Raw genomic sequence first — 23,395 nt, 5'->3', positions numbered from 1 at the left:
GCAACGTAGTTGCACCACGAGGGGCTCTTTGTGGCACAGATAGATACATGACTGTACATGTAGCGCTGAACTCTTGACTTGTACTGTACTCTTGACGTCTCTTGTCCTTCACTCGTGTCGGTGGTAAATCCCCAGTTAGAGCCTACCGGTAGAGCCGTAGAGCCTACTACTAGAGTAGAGCTCCCCATGATTACTACATCGTGGTCATTACGTATCTAATATTGACTGAGTACGAGGTCAATATGGGAAATAAAAGCCGACTAAGGGGCCGTCCGTAAATATCGATGTTTTTCTAGAGACGATATTGGTGCGTCTGGGGGGGAGGGGGTTTGAGCCATGTGCGTCTTTTCGAGCATCAGAAAAATATCGATGTAAATATCTGAAGTTTCGCCGATCCCTGCACGCGGACGTCTAAATGGCTATACAAGAAATGTGAAACCAGCTTCCGTTCGCGGAGCTAAAACTCGCGACACAAGAACAAAATCAAAAATTGGAAGCTGTACGCCCATGGCGAATTTCAAGAGCAAAAGAATGAGCTATTGATTGTGGAAATCGGCCGAACGATGCCTGCAGGAGACCTTTTTCAAGACGTAGAGGCAGTGCGAACAAACACGGACGAACTCCACAAGAGTTTCCAGTCTTCACTGTCTGAACAAGGATTTGAAAAAATTCAAGCCCGAGCGTAGCCGCTTTGGCTACACCAGTACACGATGGCTGTGAGCACTGCAGCGCCAACCCGGCTCGCTCCCCCCAGGCCCAGGCGATGCAGCTATTGCGTGAGTGCGGCGGGATTTTCACGCCTACATACACCGGACCCTCAACATCCTGGGCACTTCATGAGCATCCAAAAATATTGATTCCATGATCTATATTTTATTTTTATGTGTAGATGTACATGTGCGTCTTCTGGGGGGAGGGAGGGGGGTCAAGGGAGAGAAGCACCAATATCGTCTCTAAAAAAACATCGATATTTACGGACGGCCCCTAAAAGACCGAGGCGAAGCCGAGGTTTTTTACGAGGTCTTTTATTTCCTATACTGACCAAGTACGAAGTCAATATTAGATTTATCACGACTAGCCAAAGCCTGTGTTCAATCGCTAAAAAGGAGTCAAATATAAGCGGTCCTAAGGAGTGAAATATGCAGGAATATTTGACTGCTTAGGTATGGCAAAAATCTATGGGAGTCAATACTAAGAGTCTTACTAGTAAGAGAGTGATAATAGACATTAGCTGGCAACATGACAATGCACCAGATGTACAGAACAGGTGGCATCCTGCTCAGTAGTACAATGGCTGAATGGGGTTACCGGTTCACGTGAATATTTTCGTCATTCCTATCCGGGGTAACGCGAGTGGGGCCGGCAGATCCATCTACACAGACAGTCACTGACCGTCCGGGGGGGGGGGGGCGCACATGCTGCTTTTACTTACACAGTATTTTATTTTGTTAGTGCTAACCCACACTACTCACCACTAGTGCACTGCTCTCAGTGAGTAAGTGACCTCACTCCTCACCTCAGTCCCTCATTGCCACATTGCCATTGCCATTGGCCTCGATCGGCCACGGGCCGGGGCTCACACCAAGCCACCTAAACTAGGCTGCAGTACCAGTACAGATCACCGCAAACTCATCTCTCAAAGTCTCAAGTGCAGATCGTCGCAAGCACCGGCAGTAGTTTCGACCCGCGAAGTGGCAACCTGTCAAAAACAGAATTCCTGCTGTTGCTAAGTCTCAGGAGCCGTGATCACTGGCGGCTCCAAGCAAAACTGAACGAATGTCGACTTTGCATGCTGTCACAACACAAGAGTCATGAGCCAAACTATTATTTTATGCATGTGTGAGACCATCCTGCGTAGAAAGAAGTAAGTGATCAGCTGTTCAGTGAGTTGAGTTCACTGCTTCCGATTCAGAATCAGATGGTCCTAGGCCCTTCACTAGCAGCGCTCAGCAGTAGATCTACTAAATGAATGCCCGACAGTCTTAGACTCCACCAGGGTCAATCACAAGCTAGCCTACCCATTGTCCCAGGAATAAGCTCTCTTGATTTTACTAGAGTGGAGATGTTGGAATGCTTCTTGTAAACGTGGAAGGACTTTTCCAGCTCGAAGCTCATGCGGCCTGCAGCATGCAGGTGTGGTAGATCTACGACGCGCGATGTGATCAGTGCGGAGACTACATACACGTTCTGTAGCCTGTACTGCTGTGTAGGTCTACCAATCTGCCAGCTGAGCCAGTAAAACTAAAAGTGTAGATCTCCTGACTGTGCTTTTGTACTAGTACAGTAGTACTAGTACTCAGTAGTAGTTGACTGTGCATTCCGACCCACCACGCGTGTTACGCACAGTCATTTTACAATAAGTAGAGCGTTCCAAACTGTTGCCTGGAGTCCGGGCAAGACAGGTAGGACAGAATCATGGCAGTTCAGCAAAGCCAGGGGCTGGATGTGGAAGCGTCGACTCCGAGCTACGCTACGTCGCTGAGGTCCGCTCTGGCTGACCTGTTGAGAAACAGCGGTGCAGATCTTGAACCGAATCAGGCGGAATTGCTGGTGGACGCACTGCTCACGCATGGAGGAGCATCCGAGGATCGTGCAGTGGACGACGCGTCGACGAGGGAGCGGACAGCGATGACGGCGATGAAACCTTGGTCGAAAGTGACATGCAGCGCGTTTTGGATGAGGAAAGTGAGGATCTGGCACTGGGGGCACCCCCGCCGTCTGGCGGAGACGACCTGCAGGTGTCGACCGTGACGGCGCGCACACCCCGGAGCGCAGTCGCACCTCGCCATCATCGTCACGGGGAGCTGTTCGATGCCAGCGAAAGCGAGCGGCAAGTACTGCTGACGAATTCTCTAGCCACACGGCTAGGCGACGACCTCAGTGATCATCTGAGAGCTACGGAATGGCTTGACAGGTTAGGTTGCTGTGATGGGAAACTGGTGACATGGCACGTGTTTTGTTTGTAGCAAATACATAAACATGTTTTCCAGGTAGACGTCTACAAGATGTTTCATGTCATGATGATAAGATCTGCTCTGACTTTTAAAAGTATGGGAATCACTAATCACTTTCACCTTTGGTTGAAAGATCCTGCAATCTCCGCCCCCCCCCCCCCCCCCCCCCGCCCCTCGGCCCTGCCATGTAAACTGAACATTATACAGTCGACTCCACTTATCACGAACTCGCATTATTGCGAATTTCGCGATATAGCGAACCCTTGTCCATGTCCCTGTTTGAACCCATACAAAATTAACCCATTATAGCGAACATTTTTCGTTTTTAACGAACTAAATCTTGAAGGGCCGCATGTAAACAAAGTGCATTCATACTGCCATGGACCACTTGCCAGTCATGACTTGCTGCTTGCATGGTGAGAGTGCATTTCTGTCATAACGAACTTCGGCCATAAAGAACTAATTCTCCTGCACAATGGTGTTCGTTACATCAGGAGTCGACTGTAGTTGTTTGTTGCTGCATCATTATGACATCGAACATCATGTAGGTGAAATGGGTAACTGCAGAGTGCAGAGGAATGTGGTCGTTCGCCTCCCTTCCTTGAGCAGATGCTCTTAAAATTATTATTATGCACCTGTCAATGGCATGTACTGCAGGCCTGCCGCAACTGGTCCGGTTGGTCAGGATATCACTGGACTAAGGTCTTGGCCACCAACAAATGTGTCCTACTGTGGAGGTCATGTATACCCGCCAACTCATACACAAAGTATGAAAGGCCATGATACCACCGGAACACTTCGGCTGTTTCCTTTTCATGTATATGATCTTCTCCTTCTTTTACCATGGTTGGCTATCACCCACATCTTCCCGTTTTGGCTGCCTATGGAAGCCATAAGATGTTGAATAAATAAATAAATTGAAAACTACTTCCGTCTGTCCTGCATGACATGACTGTACTGTAGAGGGTAAAAATGCTTTGCACTGAGCATATGTGTGGGCAAATGCCCTCCCCCCCCCCCCCCCCCCGTCCTAAAAGCGACTCGCTGACCCATTTTGGCCGTACTTCACTAGTAGTGGGACCATTGTTATTAGGCCAGGGCCTGTTTTGGACTTCCCACTCCAAATAAAGAATACAAACAAACAAACAACAAACAAACAGTAGACAGAGAGTGAACGCTGTGCAGTAAAACCCTGTGCTTACTGCACCCTGTGCCAAGCGGAATCCTGTAGCGACCGGACATGTTTTCATGCACCAAAGCTCTAGTGCTTTGGATTGAATGTGCATGCCTGGATCCCACGGAATCCTGTCACATCAGGAGAGTTTCCGTTGCAGCAAAGGCATCCGGTTAGGGCATGCTTTACTGTACAGTGGAACCTGTCTAAGACGACCGCTCAAGGGACCTTCAAAAATGTGGTCTCTGTTGCCAGGTGGTCTCCTTATCCAGGGGCAATTGACTGGAAATAGCATCCCTTGGTCCTGGTTCCAGTGGTCTTCTTTAACAGGTGGTCGCCTTATCCGAGTGGTCGCATTGACAGGTTTTACTGTACAGATACTTTTGAAGTACTATTTCTGCGCCCCACACTCCTCCCTTAGCCGGTTATAGGGTATTCAGACGACAGGCAAATCCACGTGCGCCGGAAAGTTGCTATGGTATTTTACCTGTGAACGAGAAAAGTGGCTGAAAGTGGCTGAAAGGTGCAAGCGAGCTGGGGGCCCACTTTCACGATAATCCTGGCGTGTCCGAGTACATTTACACCAAAAAGCGCGAAACAAGACTTGATTTTTTACGCGGCTCTTTAGAGCATGATAATTATTGTGTGCGTGTTTTGAAAATTTGAAATGCCCATGGATACTGGTCGGTGAAGCATTCAAAAATGCAAACGTGCCTGTCGTCGAGTGCAGCTGTGTGAATCGGTCACTGAATCCACACAGTCACTTTTCTCGTAGGTCACTCCCTGTAAAACGTGCAAGTGCCTGTCATGTGAATACCCCATTATGCAATGGCTTTGACAATCTTTACAAAAACGATGCAGTGCATATCACCCTGCAGTTCTGTCTAGCTGGCGGATTTTCACGCAGTCTGTTAGAGGTTTTATCATACATGCCAGCCTTTGCAATCCTGAGATCAGGACAATGACATACCTACAAGGTAGGTATGAAAATGTGCACACACTTTAGCTATGAGGCATGCGACAAATGCACTTTTGGGTGCTTATTACCACCCTCGATATCGGGACGGTCCCGGCCGAATCATGATGGTTGGCAAGTATGTGTTTCACTCTGTACCGTGCTGCCTGCTCTGCAAACACTCTCTTGCAGGCATCCGAGTGTGGGACACGTCATGGACGATCACCCGGAGCTGATCGACATCATGACCGAGCTGATCCGAGAGCGCCGCAGCCTTCAGCAGGCGCTGACGTCCACGCAGCACGAAATGAAACGGTAAAACATTTTTTCAGTTCCGTCGGGGGCAAGCTGTTGGCCCCTGTATGACTGGCCGGCTGCTAATTGCCAATGTGCGCAACACGTTTGCCGAGACATCAGTTTCCATCTGTGGAATTTGCCAGGAAAGTTGGTGATCCTGCCTCACCACTTCTAGAAGCTGTTGGGCTGGTTTTGTGGGGCCTTTTTAAAAACACATTGTGTTCTGGGCAGTCCAGTGTGCCTGTGTTGCGTTAAGTTGAATCACAGCAATGGCACTCTGGCCCGGGAGTCTCCTGTGATACAGCCTGTACCATGCATGTGCGGTGTACAGCAACTTCAGTCAGCAAGGGGTACACTGATTTACAGCAGCAATACAAGGCCAATTATGTTGATGGAAGGCCCACAAGTGTAAAGTTTGAATGACTCACTTGTCACAAGTTCACTTTGAGTACCATATTAAATGTCTCAAAAAATTGTCAAGTGAGAATTCAAGTCGGCAGGAAAACCGCGAGCTCCCATGTAGGGAGCAACACACACTTCTTCATAAAATTCTGCCTTAAATAATGCCTTTCTTTACTACATACTTCAGTAGAAGCACTTCTTGCATGCGCATTGAGCATTCTGGTGTGGGACATGCAACGATAACTTAGGTCGTGACTATGGTGGACCTGCGTGCATGCATACGTCTTGCTGGCATCACAGAAGGCAACAGGAGCAACACGAACACGTCCAGTACCTGGAAGAGCTGTCCACCGATCAAATCGAGAAAGCCAAGCATGAACTAACGGTGGCGAGGCAAGCTGAAATATTGCAGGTAGGTGCGGCACGGGGGAACTGTGTAACCTCAGTTTGCCGATTTCAGTACCACTGGCTTTCTTTTTGGTAGAAGGCGACTTGTTTAGCGTCGCTGACCAGATATGGCAGTATCTACCTTTTCACATGGGCTGACAGCAGGAAAGGTCACATGGGGAACGAACTGTTGACGTAAAGTGCCAAGACAGTGATCAGGTTGATAGAGAGGTCAGTACAGTGAGCGAGAGTGCAGTGTGGGTATGATATACAGTACTGTATAAGCAGAAATATTCGTCTGGAATTTAATTTCGTCTTTTTCGTCCAAGGAGCATTTGAACTAAATTTAATGCCGGACTAATGTCAATTTGTCCAGCTTTTCAATACACTCTTATGATCCATGGACAAAATTTACAACCGGACGAACTCCCTTTCGTTGGAGTTGGACGAAATTTTTGACCGACGAAATTTTCTGCCTGTACAGTAGCTCATGATACCCATTTAACACGTACGACATGAATGATATGAATGGAGACGGCATATTGACTATTCTCAAGTTTTATTGCACACACCTTTGCCATTTGCTTTGAAAGCATGGTACAAACTACAAACCCCTCCGTCATACTTCCCTAGTATATGACTATAGTGCCTGTATTGTACTGATCAAGAGTAGGGCTAGTAGATGGAGCGAATGGCTGTCAAATAGCTGTGTACGCTGATTCACTGCCTCACTATGCAGACTGTACAGTCCGCGAGCATGACATCATCGATGGGAACATCCCTGGTTGAGGTTTGCCTTGCAGAACTAGACACATCCACGCGTGTTGTCATGCTACCGACCTTTCCCTTTACAAGTACAAGCACCTCAACTTTGTCTGCTGCTGCCGTATGACACGTTTCACGCCCCTACGACCAGGATGGCTATGGGATATGCATACATACACATGAAAAATTTGAGCTACAACACTTTCCACGTGGATCCTCTCTCTCAGTTTTATACAAAAGTAAATAGGACCAAGGAACTACAAGTTACACTATAATGTCCACTAACACCACCAGTTACTAAACAATCAGTTCAGTTTTATACGTACATAAATACATAAATACATAAATACATAAATACATAAATACATAAATACATGAATGCGTACATTTGCTGTTTACTTGTGTCCTGCTATCAGAATTTTGCGACTGAGATCAATCCCGACGATACGGTTGACTTGATGAGCAAGCAGCTTCAGGAAAAGGAGCTGCTAATGCGACACATGGTGAATGAACAAAATAAGGTGAGATATATTATAATATAGGCAGGTCTGATTAGGTAGGTTGGAGCGGCTTGTTTGGAGGCCGCTGCGCAAGGGCAATGTGCCTGATGAGGCATCAAGTCGATAGACGCCACGCACATATCCACCGAGTACCGGTACTGCCAAGGCATTGATTGAATTGAATTTTAGCAGCTATTACTAATAGCATGTGTGTGTGGGGGGGGGGGGGGGGGGAGGGAGGGGAGTGACATCTTTTTTCAACGGCATGTGCACTGGCGTTGTGTGGATATCAAGTTGCACGACTGAATCTCTTTCTGCCTTCATGAAACTACACACAGTTGTGTGTGCATGATGATTGTGTAGACTTGAAGTATGGGTATGGCAAAGAGCATGTCCACATAATCATCATCATGATGACTCAACGATGCATACACCATGGCTGTGTATACTACTTCGAAGTACTTCCGACCGTCATAGATGTTTCAGTGTCACCCACCACAGATACCCCTGCACCACCTCCCAGAGACAACACTGCCCCCCCCCTCCCAAAATCTGTCCCATTTGGACTCCGTAGCAGAACACGGCAGCTTTACAAGGAGGGAAGATGCATGTGTCTGTCTGTCAGTCCGTCTGTCCATCCGTCCGTTCGTCCGTCTGTCTGTGAATACAGCTAAAGCAACAGTTGGCAGATAAAGAGCAGCAGCACGCAGATAATCTCAGGAATGTTGAAGACGTAAGGGTCTTTGTGATTCCCATCCATGTTTACCAGGCCAAAGAGTTGACACTCAATGGAGCGTTCTGTGCATAGAGGAGCCATTTTAAGACACCAGCTTGATCAAGGAGTGCAGTTTTACAAAGTATCATATTTTCGCCGCCGAAGTCCTTACCTCTGTGTTCTTGTCTTCTATCAATATGGCATCCAATCTCTGGACAGCTAACTGCTCCGAATAATTTCAATGTTCTATGGGATTGTATTGTATTATGTAATGATCACAATATGACATGATCACAGAAACATTCTGCAGAACACGAACGTACACTATCGTTGTGCAGCCTGCCAGGCCCAACCTATATGTAACCGATGTGTGCTCTACGCAGTAAGCATCCGTGACTGGGTCTGTGGTGTGCATACACCACCTGTAGCACAGTGCTGGCAACTGAGATCCAACCCCGGCCCTCAGCGGTCCGCTCACATCGCAAAGAATGTGAACCCACCGCTCAGGGCCGGGTCAGATTTCAGTTGCCAGCACTGTATGACGTTCAATATAGTAATGGCATGCCTACGAGGCGGTGCACTGGCTTGTATCCACACTACAAGCACAGATGAATCTCATCGTGTCCTTTCCTCTGACTGAACAGGGTCAGCAGAAGCTGCTTCACGAGGTGGACGCCTTGCGGACGCAGCTTGTCGAGGTGAAGACGAGGAGTTTGCGGAGGCGCAAGCGGTTTGGTGGCGAGACGGCCTCAAGACCCAGCTCAATGTTACTGGAACAACTATCAAAGTAATACACATGCACAGGAATTAAACTTGTGACTCCGAGTTTCGTGTTCAAAACCCCTCATCAGACGATCTCAACTTGTGTGATATGCACTTTCACACAGTCCGCTACAGTTCAGAACACGGTTCTCATTCCAGTCATATCCTCCCTGTACAGAGGGATTGACGCGATCTATTCAGCTTCTGAACATGCTCCTTCATCTATTTCAATGTAGCATCGGGTACTCTCGGTGCGAAAAACCAAAGGCCCTAGGAAAATTCTAGTGCCCCAAAACGGGACTGCTGTACTACAGTGACTTGGCTAATAACGACTGCGGATATAACGACAATTCGTGAATAACGACAGAAGTTCCATGCCCAGAGCAAAGTCCCTTCTAACTGTAGTGCATTTAATGAGACTTGGGGTATAAGAACACTTCGCGAATAAGGACACTTGTCTGGTGCCCGGCCGAGTGTCGTTATACGCAAAGTTCACTGTATAGTAAAGGCGTTGTTGTGACGTAGCAGTACTAGCAGTGTAGTACCATGACTGCTCGTACTCTTCAGCTCTTCACCTCACCTCCATTTCTCCTGCCCCCCCCCCCCCCCTCTCTCTCTCTCTCCCATCCTGCCTCTCCCTCTCCAACCAGCCACCACCTTAGCAAGCGCCCAAATGCAGCATAGTCAACATGCAATTATTTGCACCAGAGACATTTTCCAAGGGCGTGTTATCACTTATCAGAGAGATGGTTCATGGCCATGGAGTGAATCTATTTTGAACTGCACACTATTTATAACACGATCAGGGGATTTCCCCCAGACGAAACCTTCAGTAAGTGTTGGAAGGGAAGGGACATTCAGTAAAGTGACACCCCTCGGTTATGGCATGTGTCGGCTATGTGTGAATTTCCTGTATGATTTGAAAAGCACACCGTTTGTATCATTGCAAGCGTATGCCTTACTCACCCATACTTAATGCTTCTGGACTGGCTTCGGAGCGTTAGATTTAGGGTTGGCTAAATGCACACGATCCACTGGCTGTTGCGGATGATACACGGGATTGCTGCTCGGCTTTGCCCAACTGGCGTAAAGGCGGCTGGCAAACACACAGCTCATTCCTTCTATCACTCACTTGGGGGCAAGTAGTGGTGTGTAGCGATCGAGTATTGTAGAATTGTAAACAGCACACACACTAGTATTCGAAGTAGAACTGTTCGGAAAGAAGGCCAATGTCATTGCATTGGTGTGCTCTACATGAAGTACACGCACCGTACATGTATATGCACCGATTTGGTGATTGGATCCACAGATCAAAATGAACAGGATTAGTAGTTATAGCATGATTCTATAGCTCTCAAAGGGTAACCAGCAGCTTTCGGCCTGTTCATCATGATTCTATAGCAGCTGGTTTTTGGTGAGTGCATGGACCAGGTTACTCCGCACTAGACTAAGATCACCTTGGTGCAGTGCTGTGCTGTCAAACGTACTCGGTATTCTACAGTTTACTTCTCTCCAGCGTTGAAAGTCCTGCATGCCATGCCGGTAGCACGTTTGCAAGCCTCGACACGGAGACTCCCTCAATGTAGGCTAAGGCCTGTGGAGAATCCATAAATACCAATACAATACAACCCAACACGGAGCCTCACCGAAGGCAGATTGAGACACATAGGAGAGCACGGCACCTACAGTGGTCTATGTCCTGGATTGTTGCAACGCTTGGCAGTTGGTATGTGTTGTGAAGCCGGACATTGGCTGTTGTAAAAATTACACAGAACTCTAGCTCTTCACCAACTGTGTGTTGATCTCGTATTGTGATTTTCTCGTGCAGCCTGGCGAGTGAAAAGGCAGACGAGGCAGAGAAGTTGAGGTGAGTCCCTTGGATGCTCCCTGCACAGTGTGTGAACATATAATCATTGTTTCTGTGGGAAGAAGTCTTTCCTCTGTTTGTGTGTGTCTGTGTGTGTGTTTTTGTGTCGGTGTGTGCATATGTATGTACTTCGAAGTATGCGTGTCTGTACATGCGTGTGTGTGTGTGTTTGTGTGTGTGCAAGGCAGTCACAGCCGGGGCGGCTGGGGCGGCTGAGGCCGCCCCACTTTTTCGACCGTTTTTTTTTTTTTTTTTTTTTTTTTTTTTTTTTTTTTTTTTTTTTTTTGAGCACATTACAACAAAGCACAATGATCGCACGCGCAGCTTAGCGCAAACGTGAAAAATCCTTGTCCCCGATCGTGGTTTGTTGCAAAAAGTCTTTCATTGCAGTTACACTGAAATGGCACCAAATGCCTGGAAATGCTTGCAATTGGCTTCAATTTTTGAATTTTTTCCAGGGGGAGGGTAACGTTTGTCCCCGATCGTAGCGTCTTCTTCGTTTGTTGCAGAATCAAAAAGACTTTCATTGTAGTTACCATACACTGAAATGGCACCAAATACCCGGAAATGCTTGCAATTGGCTTCAATTTTTGAATTTTTTTCCCGGGGACGACCCCCGGACTCCCTTCCATGGCCGCCCCACCTCCAAAGTCGGTGCGATGGGCCTGGTGTGTGTGTGTGAGTGTGTGAGAGAGAGAGAGACAGAGACAGAGAGAGACAGAGAGGCAGAGAGAGAGAGAGAGGCAGAGAGAGAGAGAGAGAGAGAGAGAGAGAGAGAGAGAGAGAGAGAGAGAGAGAGAGAGAGAGAGAGAGAGAGAGAGAGAGAGAGAGAGAGAGAGAGAGAGAGAGAGAGAGAGAGAGAGAGAGAGAGAGAGAGAGAGAGAGAGAGAGAGAGAGAGAGAGAGAGAGAGAGAGAGAGAGAGAGAGAGAGAGAGAGAGAGAGAGAGAGAGAGAGAGAGAGAGAGAGAGAGAGAGAGAGAGAGAGAGAGAGAGAGAGAGAGAGAGAGAGAGAGAGAGAGAGAGAGAGCGAGAGAGAGAGAGAGAGAGAGAGAGACAGAGAGAAAGAGAGACAGAGACAGAGAGAGCCGAGTTAGCTGGAACAGACTACCAGCCCTTTGATAGGCACGGCAATATCACAACGCTTCATGCTATCGGTGTTGTTAGGTGATTCTTGTGGATGAATCAACCTTGGATATCATCTGCCCAGTCCATAGAGTCACCGACCCTGGACCCCCAAGTATAGGCCTTATGCACATTGTACAGATGCACGAAATCCCGTATAATCTTGTAGAATCCCGTAGACCCGGTTGGGTGTTGAATGTGCAGGACCCTATTGTGTTTACTGCTATTTCCACTATGAAATGGGCCATGAAGGCATTTCATACGAAATCTTTTTCCGGCAGAGATCTAGCTAGTCGTTAGTTCAATCCCAAAGTGAAGAAGGCTTGAAAAGTGATCGTTTGCCATGAATTGTGAGGCTAAATGGGTCAAACGCGCATGTATAGCACACAATGAACACCCAACCGGGTATGTACACACCTACGGCCATAGTACAGAACTTCGTACATCTGTACAATGTGCATAAGGACTATTGGGGGTCCAGGGGCGGATCCAGGGAGGGGGGGGGGGGGGGTTCCAGGGGTTCCTTGGAACCCCATAAATTTTGAAAATGTACTACAGGAAACCATATGCATGTACATGTGCATGTATCAGCAGTTCAGTTTGACTTTGGTTGGTTGGTTTGGTTTTTATTATTTCAGTTCGTTGCCTCAACAGTACAAAGCACAAACTAAACTGGAACCCCCTTGTAGAGATCTCTGGATCCGCACCTGGGGTCGACTTATAACTGGTAAAATGCGATACTAGTTTGTGCAGAGTAGCATTATGAGGCCTGTGCTCTGTTTTTGATCTGTTGCAGAAGCGAGCTCTTGTCATTGCAGAGGAGACACCAAGACCTGACAGACATGGAGCAACATACACACAGATCCGCCGTGCGAGTGGTAAGTACAACACACACACCCACACACACACGCACGCACGCACGCACACACACACACACATATATCCGCCTTACGAGTGGTAACTCCGTCCAAGTTGATTGTGTTGTACCGAAGTATGTTAACCGATTTTTGGGAAGCTGGAATATACCCAGTGTGTAGATTAGTGTAGTTGCACGTCCTGGTCTTGTGTTTTTGTTTCCAATGTGCTCGTGTGTGTGTGTGTGTGTGTGTATGTGTGTGCGTGTGTTTGTGTGCTTGTACGTGGGTGTATGTGTGTGTGCATGGGTGCGCACGGGTGTGTGTGTACGTGTGTGTGTCTCACACGTGTGTATGACAATCGTCATTCGTGGAGTAGCGATCGTACGATTACAATTCCATCGGCAACCGAGGTTCGGCACTGTTCGACTACGGTCTCGATCTCCAGGACGTGGAGCACAGTGGGAGGTAATGCATTGATTGCCCTGCTAACAGTGGAGCTTTAGATTGTGCCAGTACCCCCCCCCCCCCCACACACACACCTATGATCACAATCACTACCATGCCCTGACCCCCTCACCCCCACCTGGCACCCCCGGCCTCACTCTGCATCGGTTGGGAACACAAACTGGGAAACGTTTAAGTAGAGGAGGATCAAGCCCCATGGTGTACATACTGAAAAAATATTTGATGCAGAATGTGTAGGGTTCTATGGTGTAATGGTTAGCACTCTGGACTTTGAATCCAGCGATCCGAGTTCAAATCTCGGTAGAACCTTTTTTGGGCAAGTTTTTTGGACTTGACCTCGGGAAGATTCGTGCGACAAAACAGCACTGGGCCATGGGATTGTGCAATTTTAAGTATTGCTGTGGATTGCATTATTGTAATGCAAATAGTGATGCATCGATCTCCTTTTCTACAATTTGAATACAATTTGGAAGCTCTGTCGCCGGTGACTGGTGCGTGGTGCAAATGTGCTGTATACTTTGCATGGGTGTGGTGATCCGACACCTTCCAGTAGAAAGTCACTACAAGCATGAGCACCTAACCGCCAAGAGTGTGCAACTGTCTGCACAACCGCTCTATGCAGTGCTGCGACGGCAGAACTTCACATCACAACTTTCGGTAGATGCATTCCTTTGTCTCTACCCACAACGGTAGATTCTACTTGCCTCTACTGGTTCCTCTACCGGCCCTACCAGGTTTGAGGTTGGTGGAAGTCCACTGACTTTTTTCTCAGCTGATAGACAGCTCCTAACTGTCAGTAGGGATATCAGCGAACGCACTGCGCAGCCCATCTGCGCAGGTCAGCCTGGCCCATCTACGCGCGGCCGACAAGAAAACTCATGAACACTTTCATTTTTTTGCAAAATAAATCGTGCGAAGAAGATGCACGGAATGGCTGAAAACTAGGCTGAGGAATAGTAGCATCCAGAGACTCTCAAACAAATTCATGGTCCATCGCTTCTGACAATGGCAGCGAAGACATCAGGGAGCTGATTGCAGCAACTCTCTACCAAGCGCGATGCTGGTTACTCACCAGGGCAGGGCGCTTCCATCGCGCAAGAAATGGCCGCGAGCGAGAAATGGAAGTCCGATTTTGGAACGATCCAACCAGGGAAATTCCTTGAAAATTGGCCTGAACACCTCTCATACTGGTGTTTCACGATGTGCAAACTTTCAGAGAAATCGACCGGGGAGAACGTGGTGAGTTCGTGGGTCCTCGAGTATCGCGTATGATTTGAATGGTCGCGGGGACAGAAGAACAGTAATTTTACGACTCCCAGCGGTGCAAACAGACCGCGGCCATGTTTTCTCTGTCGGCCGCGATCACGTTCAAAAAATCGATGACGCAATGCATGCGCAGAGGCCTGCGCAGTGCGTTCGCTGACATCCCTACTGTCAGAGAGTACACCCAGTTTGCAAAGAAAGGTTTTGTGAATATTTCTCACCTTTACACACATGCAGGGTTCTATGGTGTAATGGTTAGCACTCTGGACTCTGAATCCAGCGATCCGAGTTCAAATCTCGGTAGAACCTGATTTTTTTGTTCATGCTAAAAAACTGTAATTCAGAAGTGTCATGGGCTCTGTCACTGTGTAAACAGGGAGTAGATATTTTACTACTCCCAGTAGGTATTTTACTACTCCCTGTTGCAAACTCATCAGCTCCTTCTGTGGTGGTGTTGTGCACTTCATGCTCTGTGCATTGCTGCCAGGTCTGATGGCGGAGATAGCTCACTTCACTTGCCGATCCACACTGACCCTAGGTCGACCCTAGGAACCAGCAGCCTGGGTGCGATGGACGAAGATCATCCCAGTGTCGTCAACCGGTTCGTGTCGCAGTTGCCTTCTGCTAACATGGATGTGTCGCAAACGGATTCGTTCCGGGGGAGTACGGAACGCCTGGCAAGGCCTCCGAGTCCACTGGCACTGGACGATGCGAATTGTCATGATACGGTGGAGCGTGACAGTACGACTAGGTATACGACTGGCGCATCCCACGACGAACACGTTGCCAACCATGCCGTCATTGAGGGTGCAGCCAGCTTGAAGCATAAACCAGTGATCACCTTGGACACTGCGGACACGCTGCCGGCGGATCATGCCATGCACCGCAGCAACCTGGTGCCAGTCGATACAGTCATGCTCGTTGGCCCCGACAACGACGATGACCTCACGCCGACCGGCGAACAGCCCGGCCGGCGTTCATCACCTGCAAGCACATCGCTAGGAGCCGCCAACGAAACACACGACAGCGAACGCAATGTGCTGTCAACGCCCGGTGAGCCGTCCGACTCGGAGGAGGCAGCCGTTGAACTCAAGGCAATCTCTGCCGCACGTCTGTTTAGTTCACCGGCCGAACATCTCAGTGGAAAATCCAGTCACCGTGGCAACAGTGAGATGCAGCACAGCCATCTTATGACGATGCTGTCCATCTCCTACCCAGATCCTATCGACAGCATTAAAGTCTACAGGAGCAAATCATGCCCAAGGCTGGAGAGCATAATCGAGAAAGATTCCACAGAGTCTGTGGACGGCCCAGAGATCTCACTTGACGTGGCAGCATCATCATCATCATTATCATCATCAGCGATTCCGATCACTCCAGGCCCAGGGCTGAAATCGAGCCTGAGAGTTAGCCGACAGTATGCTACGAATGACGACACGGACAGTGGGGATGATGAAATGGACGGCAGGTTTCGTTCGCACAGCTACGGCGGACGTGGCGAGTCCAACGTGGCCAAAGTGGAGATTTCCGCCGCCGTCTCGCGCATCAACTGGCTGCCTGTACTCAGCCCGAGCTACCCGGTGAGGAACTCAACACCGAGAACGCCCTCGGCCGGGACTAAATCCGTGTCAGCAACTTCCCCACAACGTCAGTTAGATGTGAGTTGCAGCTGGATAGCGGTATGTGCTGGGAATTCTAGTGATCTATCTAGCTAAAAGTACAGGGCTGGCAACTGAAATCCGACCCCTGAGCGGTGCGCTCACATCGCAAAGAATGTGAACCCACCGCTCAGGGGGTCGGATTTCAGTTGCCAGCACTGTGGTAGTAGTAAAGTCTATCATTTTTTTACTAGGAAGTCCCAAGAGGCATGGCCTTATTACCGGGAACCCTAGGTAAAGACTTGTGCTGTGCCCAAAAGAATGAGTAGGTTGTGCCTGACGACAGTTAGGAGGAAGCGTGTTCCACCAATCTTCCGCCAGAAAAAAAGCTGAGTACAATCCATGTGCAATATGCATAGTAGGAATCAAGCTGTCTGTGGATGCGTGATTGCTCATAGGGATTGCAAGTGCTGCCATCAGAAGTCAACAGATAACGACAAAAAACGACTTCTGGGTCAAAATTGGATCCACTCTGCTCATAGCGAAGTACATTCATTGTGTGGTGGGTGGACCCCTTGCGTCGCACGCATATGTGACATGTTCCAAACCAGGAGCCCCCCCCCCCCCCCCCCCCCCACACACACACACACCAACCAGTAGGGCCCAGGCCAGTTACCTGGTTACTACCGGCGGATGTGTCAGTCACCCTGCTGTGAAGGGAAACCACCCAAACATGCATGGAACCATACCAAAACTGTAGCCAAAAAATTCACGCTTCCCGGGAGACTCAGCTGTAGGCCAAGTTTTCCGCAACCGTAGGAACATCACCACCCTCTATTGACCCACGTGGATCATCAATTATTTTAACCCTTTAAGAGCCGCCCCATACTTGAATGCGTCGTAAACGACGCATTCAAATGCAAAACTTCAAAAGATCGTAACTCAGTCTAATCTCGCTCAAATCCATCGATCGAAATATCCAGGGCGAAGAGAAAACTCTCACCTGTCGGGAGAAACAATTTGCGAAGCGCTGCAAGCAACGGTTCCCGAGATAAATCACTCGTAAGTTGAGCCGCGATCGCGGCAATTTCAAAAGCGCGCAGTGCAACTTTAGTATTGAGATTTTTGAGACTTTTCGTCACGCTGGTTTACTCGAATTTGCACGGGTTTCACTGTTGATATTGTCAAGGGTACACAGCAAAAAAATTGGAACTCCACGATCGAGTAGAATGAAATATCTGGAGCGGGACGCAATTGGACGCATTTGGGGCATTTTTCGTACTGTCGCTGCGATCTAGCGCTGGATAGACGGTGTGCTGGCTATCATGATCGACCTCATTCTCTTCCTCTCGCGAATACCTTTCCAGGAAGCCCTAGATTGTGAGGATTGAGTGAGTAGAACTGAAGCTATGATCCGAGGAACATGAAAAAATGCAGATTTTTGAAAATTTCCTGTGGCTCTTAAAGGGTTAATATTTCATTGGCTCACCATCTCAGTTCTTGCTTCACACATTCTTCCCGACAGCCATACCAAATGGTTCCCGTTTCGCAATTCTTTCCTGGAGCCAGCTGTGCAGAAATTGAGCCATGCACATGTACTGTGAGCCGGGCTCGATGACGATAACGACGGAAGGATTTGTGCGACAGTGAACTTCGCTAATAACGACTGCGGATATAACGACAATTCGCAAATAACGACAGAACTTCCATGCCCAGAGCAAAGTCCCATCGAACTGTAATACGTATTATGGGATTTCGGGTACATGGACACTTCGCGAGTAAAGACACTTTTTCTGATGCCCCGCCGAGTGTCGTTATATGCAAAGTTGATTGTATATAAATCCCTTTTGCCTGACTCCTGTTATGACGTACCGCAGGTCCAGCTCTTCAACATTGCCGTGGTTGGACCGTCCGGAGTTGGCAAGACCAGCTTTGTTCATCGCTTCGGAGCAGGCACTGCAGGACAACCGGGCCCCGGGTTACCAGTAACGACGATTGGTAAGTAGGCATACAAGCCTATGCGCTTGCCAGCTCACCGTGCGTGCTGCGATGGTCAACTGACTAGAGTACTAGTAGCAGTGGCTGTTCTAGGTTTGGTTAGCAAAGGCCTTTGAAACAGATTTGTTCTCTTGCTGCTTTGATCCATCTTTCCGTCGCATCGTGTTTGTGTCTCTCTCCTACTATGTATCTGTTAGCCCTTCCATTCACCCATCTGCTCGCCCAGCCATACGTCTACATGTATCTATCCATATGAGACATTGCATCAAGATGACATCACGATGACATCATCATGACATCGCGATGACATCACCATGACATAGCTATACATAACATACCCATCACTGGGCCATCAGTGCCATCACCTTCACAATGGACATCTCTCCTTGCCGTTCTCTCCTTCTTTTTGGCTAAACTATGAAACAGGTGTGGACTTTGTTGTGTGTACATCATGCGTGTGCGGAGCGGACGTCACGCTGAAGGTTTGGGACACAGCTGGTGCAGAAAGGTTAGTTTGTATGGAACAGGGAGATTACATTTTCTTTGTGCTCTTTGCCTCTCTTTGGTGAGCGAGCTATGTCAATGTGCCCTCTCAGCAATTGGTTTTACTATGCAGATTTTTTCAGCATTTAATCACCTGTGACTGTGCCAACCCACTCGATCTATCTGAATTTCTCCTACTTTCCCTTTTATTATCCTGACACCATGATCAATTTTTACATCCAGGTTCCGCAGTCTCACCAGCAACTACCTGCGACGCTGCGATGGCATCATACTGATGTTTGACGTCGGAGATCGCAGCTCTTTCCACAGAGTGAAGTCCTGGTATGAGCTCATAGCGGTGAGTTGTCTGGGCTTGTTAGGCACGTTTTTATCTGTTCCTGTGTTATCAGTGGCCCAGCTGGCTTATGCTCTCAACATTTTTTGGACTCTTCACCTTCTAATGGGTGTAGCGACTTCGGGGATAACTTAGTACAGGAGCGGTGTGGTCCAGTCAAGTGTCATTTCAAGTCGCCAGGAAAGCGGGAGCTCTCACCGGGAGCAACCAATGCACAATCTCTAACTGCTGCGCACTATCACAGCAAATCTCTATGTCGTAAGGCCTCTTCTCTGGCATGTGTTTTGCTGCCTGCCCACAGCTCAAACTGTTTGAGACTGTGCTATGTACACGCCAGCATGGAGGAGGCAAATAGCAGCGCAGCTGTTGACGATGGCCGTCAGTTTCGGAGTGGCTTTTGTCGAGCTCTATGGCACTGACTGTCTGCTCTTCTTCTTCTGCGTACAGGACGTTTGCCGTGACGATGTCGTTATCCTTATGCTGGGCAACAAGGTTGATCTGGCAAATCGCCAGGACCAGTGTCATGCCGTGACAATGGCTGAAGCCATCAGCCTGGCTCAGGTGAGAAAGGGAAACATATCGTATTTCCGGCGTATAAAAAAAAAAAAAAAAATTTCACGGTTCGCGTGAGACTCGGCCAAAGGCCCAGTTTTCCGCATCCGCAGGAACGCCACCACCCTCTTGGATCAAGGCGCAGATGCAGCTCCTAAGCGGTGTATAAGCCACACTTTAAATACTCGTAGTTGACCAAAACAAAAGAAGTTCTCGGCTTATACTACGATGGTCCAATGAACGGTGAAATACAGGGCAGATGTTTTTAAAATTTGTGAAAAAATTGGGTGCGCCTTATACTCCAGTGCTGCTTGTACTCCGGAAATAATTACGGTGCATGCATGTTGCAAAGTGTGAGTTTGTGCGACAGCAATCACTGTGAAACGTTGGTACAACGTACAATGTACATCAGAGAACCACAAAACGTGTATTTTACAGCCAAGGTGCTCTATATCGTCATCTGAGATGAAATGACTCATAAAGTATCATGGGATGAGCTACCGTAAAAAAATGATACATTTTATAGTTTTTTACCCACAGTACTCGGCCTCTAGCCGAGTCTGACGCGAACCGTGAATTTTGCTGTTGTTGTTGCTCCTGTAATATCCATGGTACTCAATCTGCGGACAGAACTATTTCGTCCTTTGTGGACTCATCAGCGCAGCACAGAGGAAATGAGGCCGAACCTGGTAGCAATGAAAAATAAATTTTCCAAAGCCAGATTTAAACCAGGCCCGTATCCAGTTTCATGGTATGCTAGATAGTTCTTTGCAGTGAATCTGTTTGATAGGGCAGGCAGTAGGCAGGCAGTAGCACTGGCCACAGTACTGCGAAGATCAGATGCAGGGAGATCCCGCACATCCGGTTCTCGGTTATACAAATTCCCTTCACAATACACGCACCAGCCGGTGGAATCAGTTGGAGCGAATGCATAGTGGTGTGTTTTCTATTATTGGGTCTCTCGCTCTGGGGTATGTTGGCATCTAGCACTCGCCATCTGTCCTGCGCTGCTTGGTCGTTCTGTGTTTTCAAAGGAAATGAGCTCAGCTATGTACCTCGAGGTCAGTGCCACGGAGGGTTATGGTGTCAGCGAATCCTGTGCCATTATCACAACGTAAGTTCAAGTTCAACATATTTGCCAACCCTACCGGAATTTCCGGGAAAATCAAGGAAAACTCGGAATTTCTCGGAAAACTTGGAATTTCCGGGAAAATCAAGGAAAAGGAAGGTGTAGCGAGCGAGAACTTTTGAGTTAGTGCATGAAAAGTACTTTTTTGTCGTACATGTGGTACTATTTGCGAATGTTTTGTGGTCATGGTGACGTCACCATGATGTCATATACAATATTTTGCACAATTATGATGTAAAAATTGCGGATCAAGGAAAAATGGGCAAAATCAAGGAAAAACGTAATCAGTGTCAAGGAAACTGTTTGCCAGGGGGTTGGCAAGTATGGTTCAAGTGTTTCAAAAACTTCACCACAGCCACCGCCGCCACCACCACCACACTTGATCGACACTTGATCGATCAAGCCATCTTACATACACAAACCACACCGGGGCCGAACTCGGTCGGTTGGACCAGGTCGGTCAAGAGCACAATCTACTGGTGGTGGTGGTGGTGGTGGTGCTGGTTGTGGTGATGGTGATGGTGGTGTTAGTGGTGGTGATGGTGGTGGTGGTGGTGTTAGTGGTGGTGGTGGTGGTGGCGGTGGTGGCGGTGGTAAGGGGTGACGCTTTTGAATTACTGTTTGTTCAAGGGCTCTGCCAGTATCTCAGGCGTCAGTTTAGGTGTTTTTTTTCAGTAGCGGTGTTTCATAGTACACATACGATCTAGCTGGACACGAGGGACATGAGGGCTGGGGAAACACACAAAGTACAAGTATTCGGTAGAAGTATTTCCTCACAGGACTTCAACTTATTGACTTTACATTCATTGACAAGATCATGCTGAGTTTCCATTCTGATTCCCGTCTGCCTGTGCCCTCGTATGTAGTGCAATGCTGGGCAGGCTGATGGAGGATGAGCGAAAACTGGATCCCGGCAGCAAGAAGATTGTGCTGGAGCCAGAGACGGAAGAGGAAACCAGTTGCTGTTCATGAATTGATGGCAGGTCATCTGGTGTTAGCAAATAGCAAGCGAATGTTGCATTGAGAGTAGAAGGAACTTAACTAGTGTAATGATAGTCTCTGGTAGTGGCACTATGATTACCTAGGGGTGTGCTGCACGGCAGCTAAGGTAACAACCAATTGCTTGTCTGCATGCCACTGGCACACCGGCGTGTTCTGTGAGCTCGTAACCAGCGCTCTTCTTAGATAAGCAATCATATTATTTTTGATCGATATGAAATTGTATTGGCACGACTGTCGCACCTAGCATTGAGCACTAATTATTATGTTGACCGCCAATGCCCGGCATGCCTTGAAGCTATTGATCTTGTAGTACTGTCTTGTACTTGAATAGTAATTTAAAAATAAGTGCTGCCTTGATAAATTATAGTGCATGTATGTGCTTTTAAGAACTGCTTGTACTTCGAAGTAACTTTGCGGAGAGAGCATCTAAGACATTCTAGGTGTTTCAAGCGAGTGTTCAGTTCCCTGAGTACTCTCGAATCTCTATAGTACCAAGCTGGAAATTTGTGCTTGAAGGAAGGACCCAGCCCAGCTACATGTGTATACTGATGAGGTATTTATGGCCGAAACAGCATGCTGTCTACAGCATTGGGTATCTCGCTCCTCGGCATTTGTCTTGTTTCTAAGCACTCTCGGTTGGCTGATTTGTGCTGCAGCATTACGCATCGCTCGCTGCCTTTCGTAGTTTGAGCACTCTGGCGCTAGAGCAATGAGTTGTCTTTAACTTAAAATGTCTGTGGTGCCACCTTTGCAACTCCGGCTTCCTTTTAAAAGCTGTTTCCTTTATGGCCGAAACAGCTTGCTGTCTGCAGTGCATATACTGGTATATCCCCCCCCCCCCAACCCCCACACAAGAGGCAAGGCATATCACCAGATCCATTATAGCGCCAAGCATGTAGTGTGTATGTAGTGACATGTAGTCCGGCTGTGCTGTGCAGGAGCAAGCTGTATGCTATGACGAGGATACAGGAGAAGAACAGCAGGCCGCCATTATTTTCCTGTGCTCCAGAGGCTGAGTCAGTCGAGTGCAGTCAGGACTCAGGAGTCACGTTAGGAGCAGCCGCAATTACCGCGGAAGTCGCAAAATAATAAAATCGACATGGTTAGCATTAATTTTTATCATTCACGCTAAACCCAGCGGTACTCGTACCCAACACCCAAAATGCCGTCGGTTTGGTATCGTTTCGACGATAGAAAGCTCTGTTTAGCGGGAGAACGAAACGGTAAGATTCCAAATAGAGTTACGTCACAAGTCGATCGTTCCGTCAGAAACCGAAATTCTAACCACGTCTTGAAAACACGCAAAAAACGGTCCAGGTCGACGGTCGAAGTTATAGCGTGAACGGTAAAATACATTTTCTCAGTTCCGGCGGGATTGTGTTCTCCTCTATGATCGGATCGCGGAAGTGACAGCCATTGGTCAACAACCCTCGGCGTCTGTATCCACAACTCCACATAATTATGTGCGACCCTGTTTCATGCACACTTATGCAGCAGCTGCTTGGCAGATCTACTCATTACGATCATGACTGTGGGGTTTGTCGTGCTGGGAACGGAGCATCACTACAACTAACTAATTATAAACTACATGTAATTATTACTTATGAGGCGGTATGCCTAGTGATGTTTTGGACTCGGAGAGCACTGGGCGATATACGTGCGCTCCGAGCACAACTAATAATTTCACTAGCCTACTAGACTCAAACTCAACTTATGCGGGGTCGTCGAAACACACGGTACTGTATATTGAACAGGGAGTCTCAGTGGTTATTTCGTTCACGTTTGCTGTGCGG

The 23,395-nt window shown here is 48.1% G+C and overlaps 1 protein-coding gene and 2 non-coding genes across 3 annotated transcripts; all 3 read left to right on the top strand.

Annotated features, from left to right (window-relative positions):
* Positions 1-2,291: 2,291 nt before the first annotated feature.
* On the top strand, positions 2,292-22,365 carry LOC135823415 (uncharacterized). The gene is made up of 16 exons (XM_065336264.1): positions 2,292-2,914; positions 5,276-5,398; positions 6,083-6,194; positions 7,351-7,455; positions 8,105-8,167; positions 8,794-8,936; positions 10,740-10,778; positions 12,697-12,778; positions 13,134-13,222; positions 14,973-16,143; positions 17,961-18,081; positions 18,508-18,589; positions 18,808-18,922; positions 19,367-19,480; positions 20,506-20,585; positions 21,467-22,365. Exons 1-16 carry the CDS (start codon positions 2,661-2,663, stop codon positions 21,570-21,572), a joined length of 2,799 nt encoding a protein of 932 aa, XP_065192336.1. The 5' UTR covers positions 2,292-2,660; the 3' UTR covers positions 21,573-22,365.
* Positions 13,460-13,531, top strand: Trnaq-uug (transfer RNA glutamine (anticodon UUG)). Its single transcript has one exon. It is a non-coding gene; the product is annotated as a tRNA-Gln (tRNA).
* Positions 14,723-14,794, top strand: Trnaq-cug (transfer RNA glutamine (anticodon CUG)). Its single transcript has one exon. It is a non-coding gene; the product is annotated as a tRNA-Gln (tRNA).
* Positions 22,366-23,395: the final 1,030 nt, after the last annotated feature.

The sequence above is a fragment of the Sycon ciliatum genome, chromosome 8, assembly GCF_964019385.1.
Source record: "Sycon ciliatum chromosome 8, ocSycCili1.1, whole genome shotgun sequence".
Classification (NCBI taxonomy): domain Eukaryota; kingdom Metazoa; phylum Porifera; class Calcarea; order Leucosolenida; family Sycettidae; genus Sycon; species Sycon ciliatum.
Note: the sequence above shows the minus strand (reverse complement) of the source record. Positions and strands in the feature narration are given on the sequence as shown.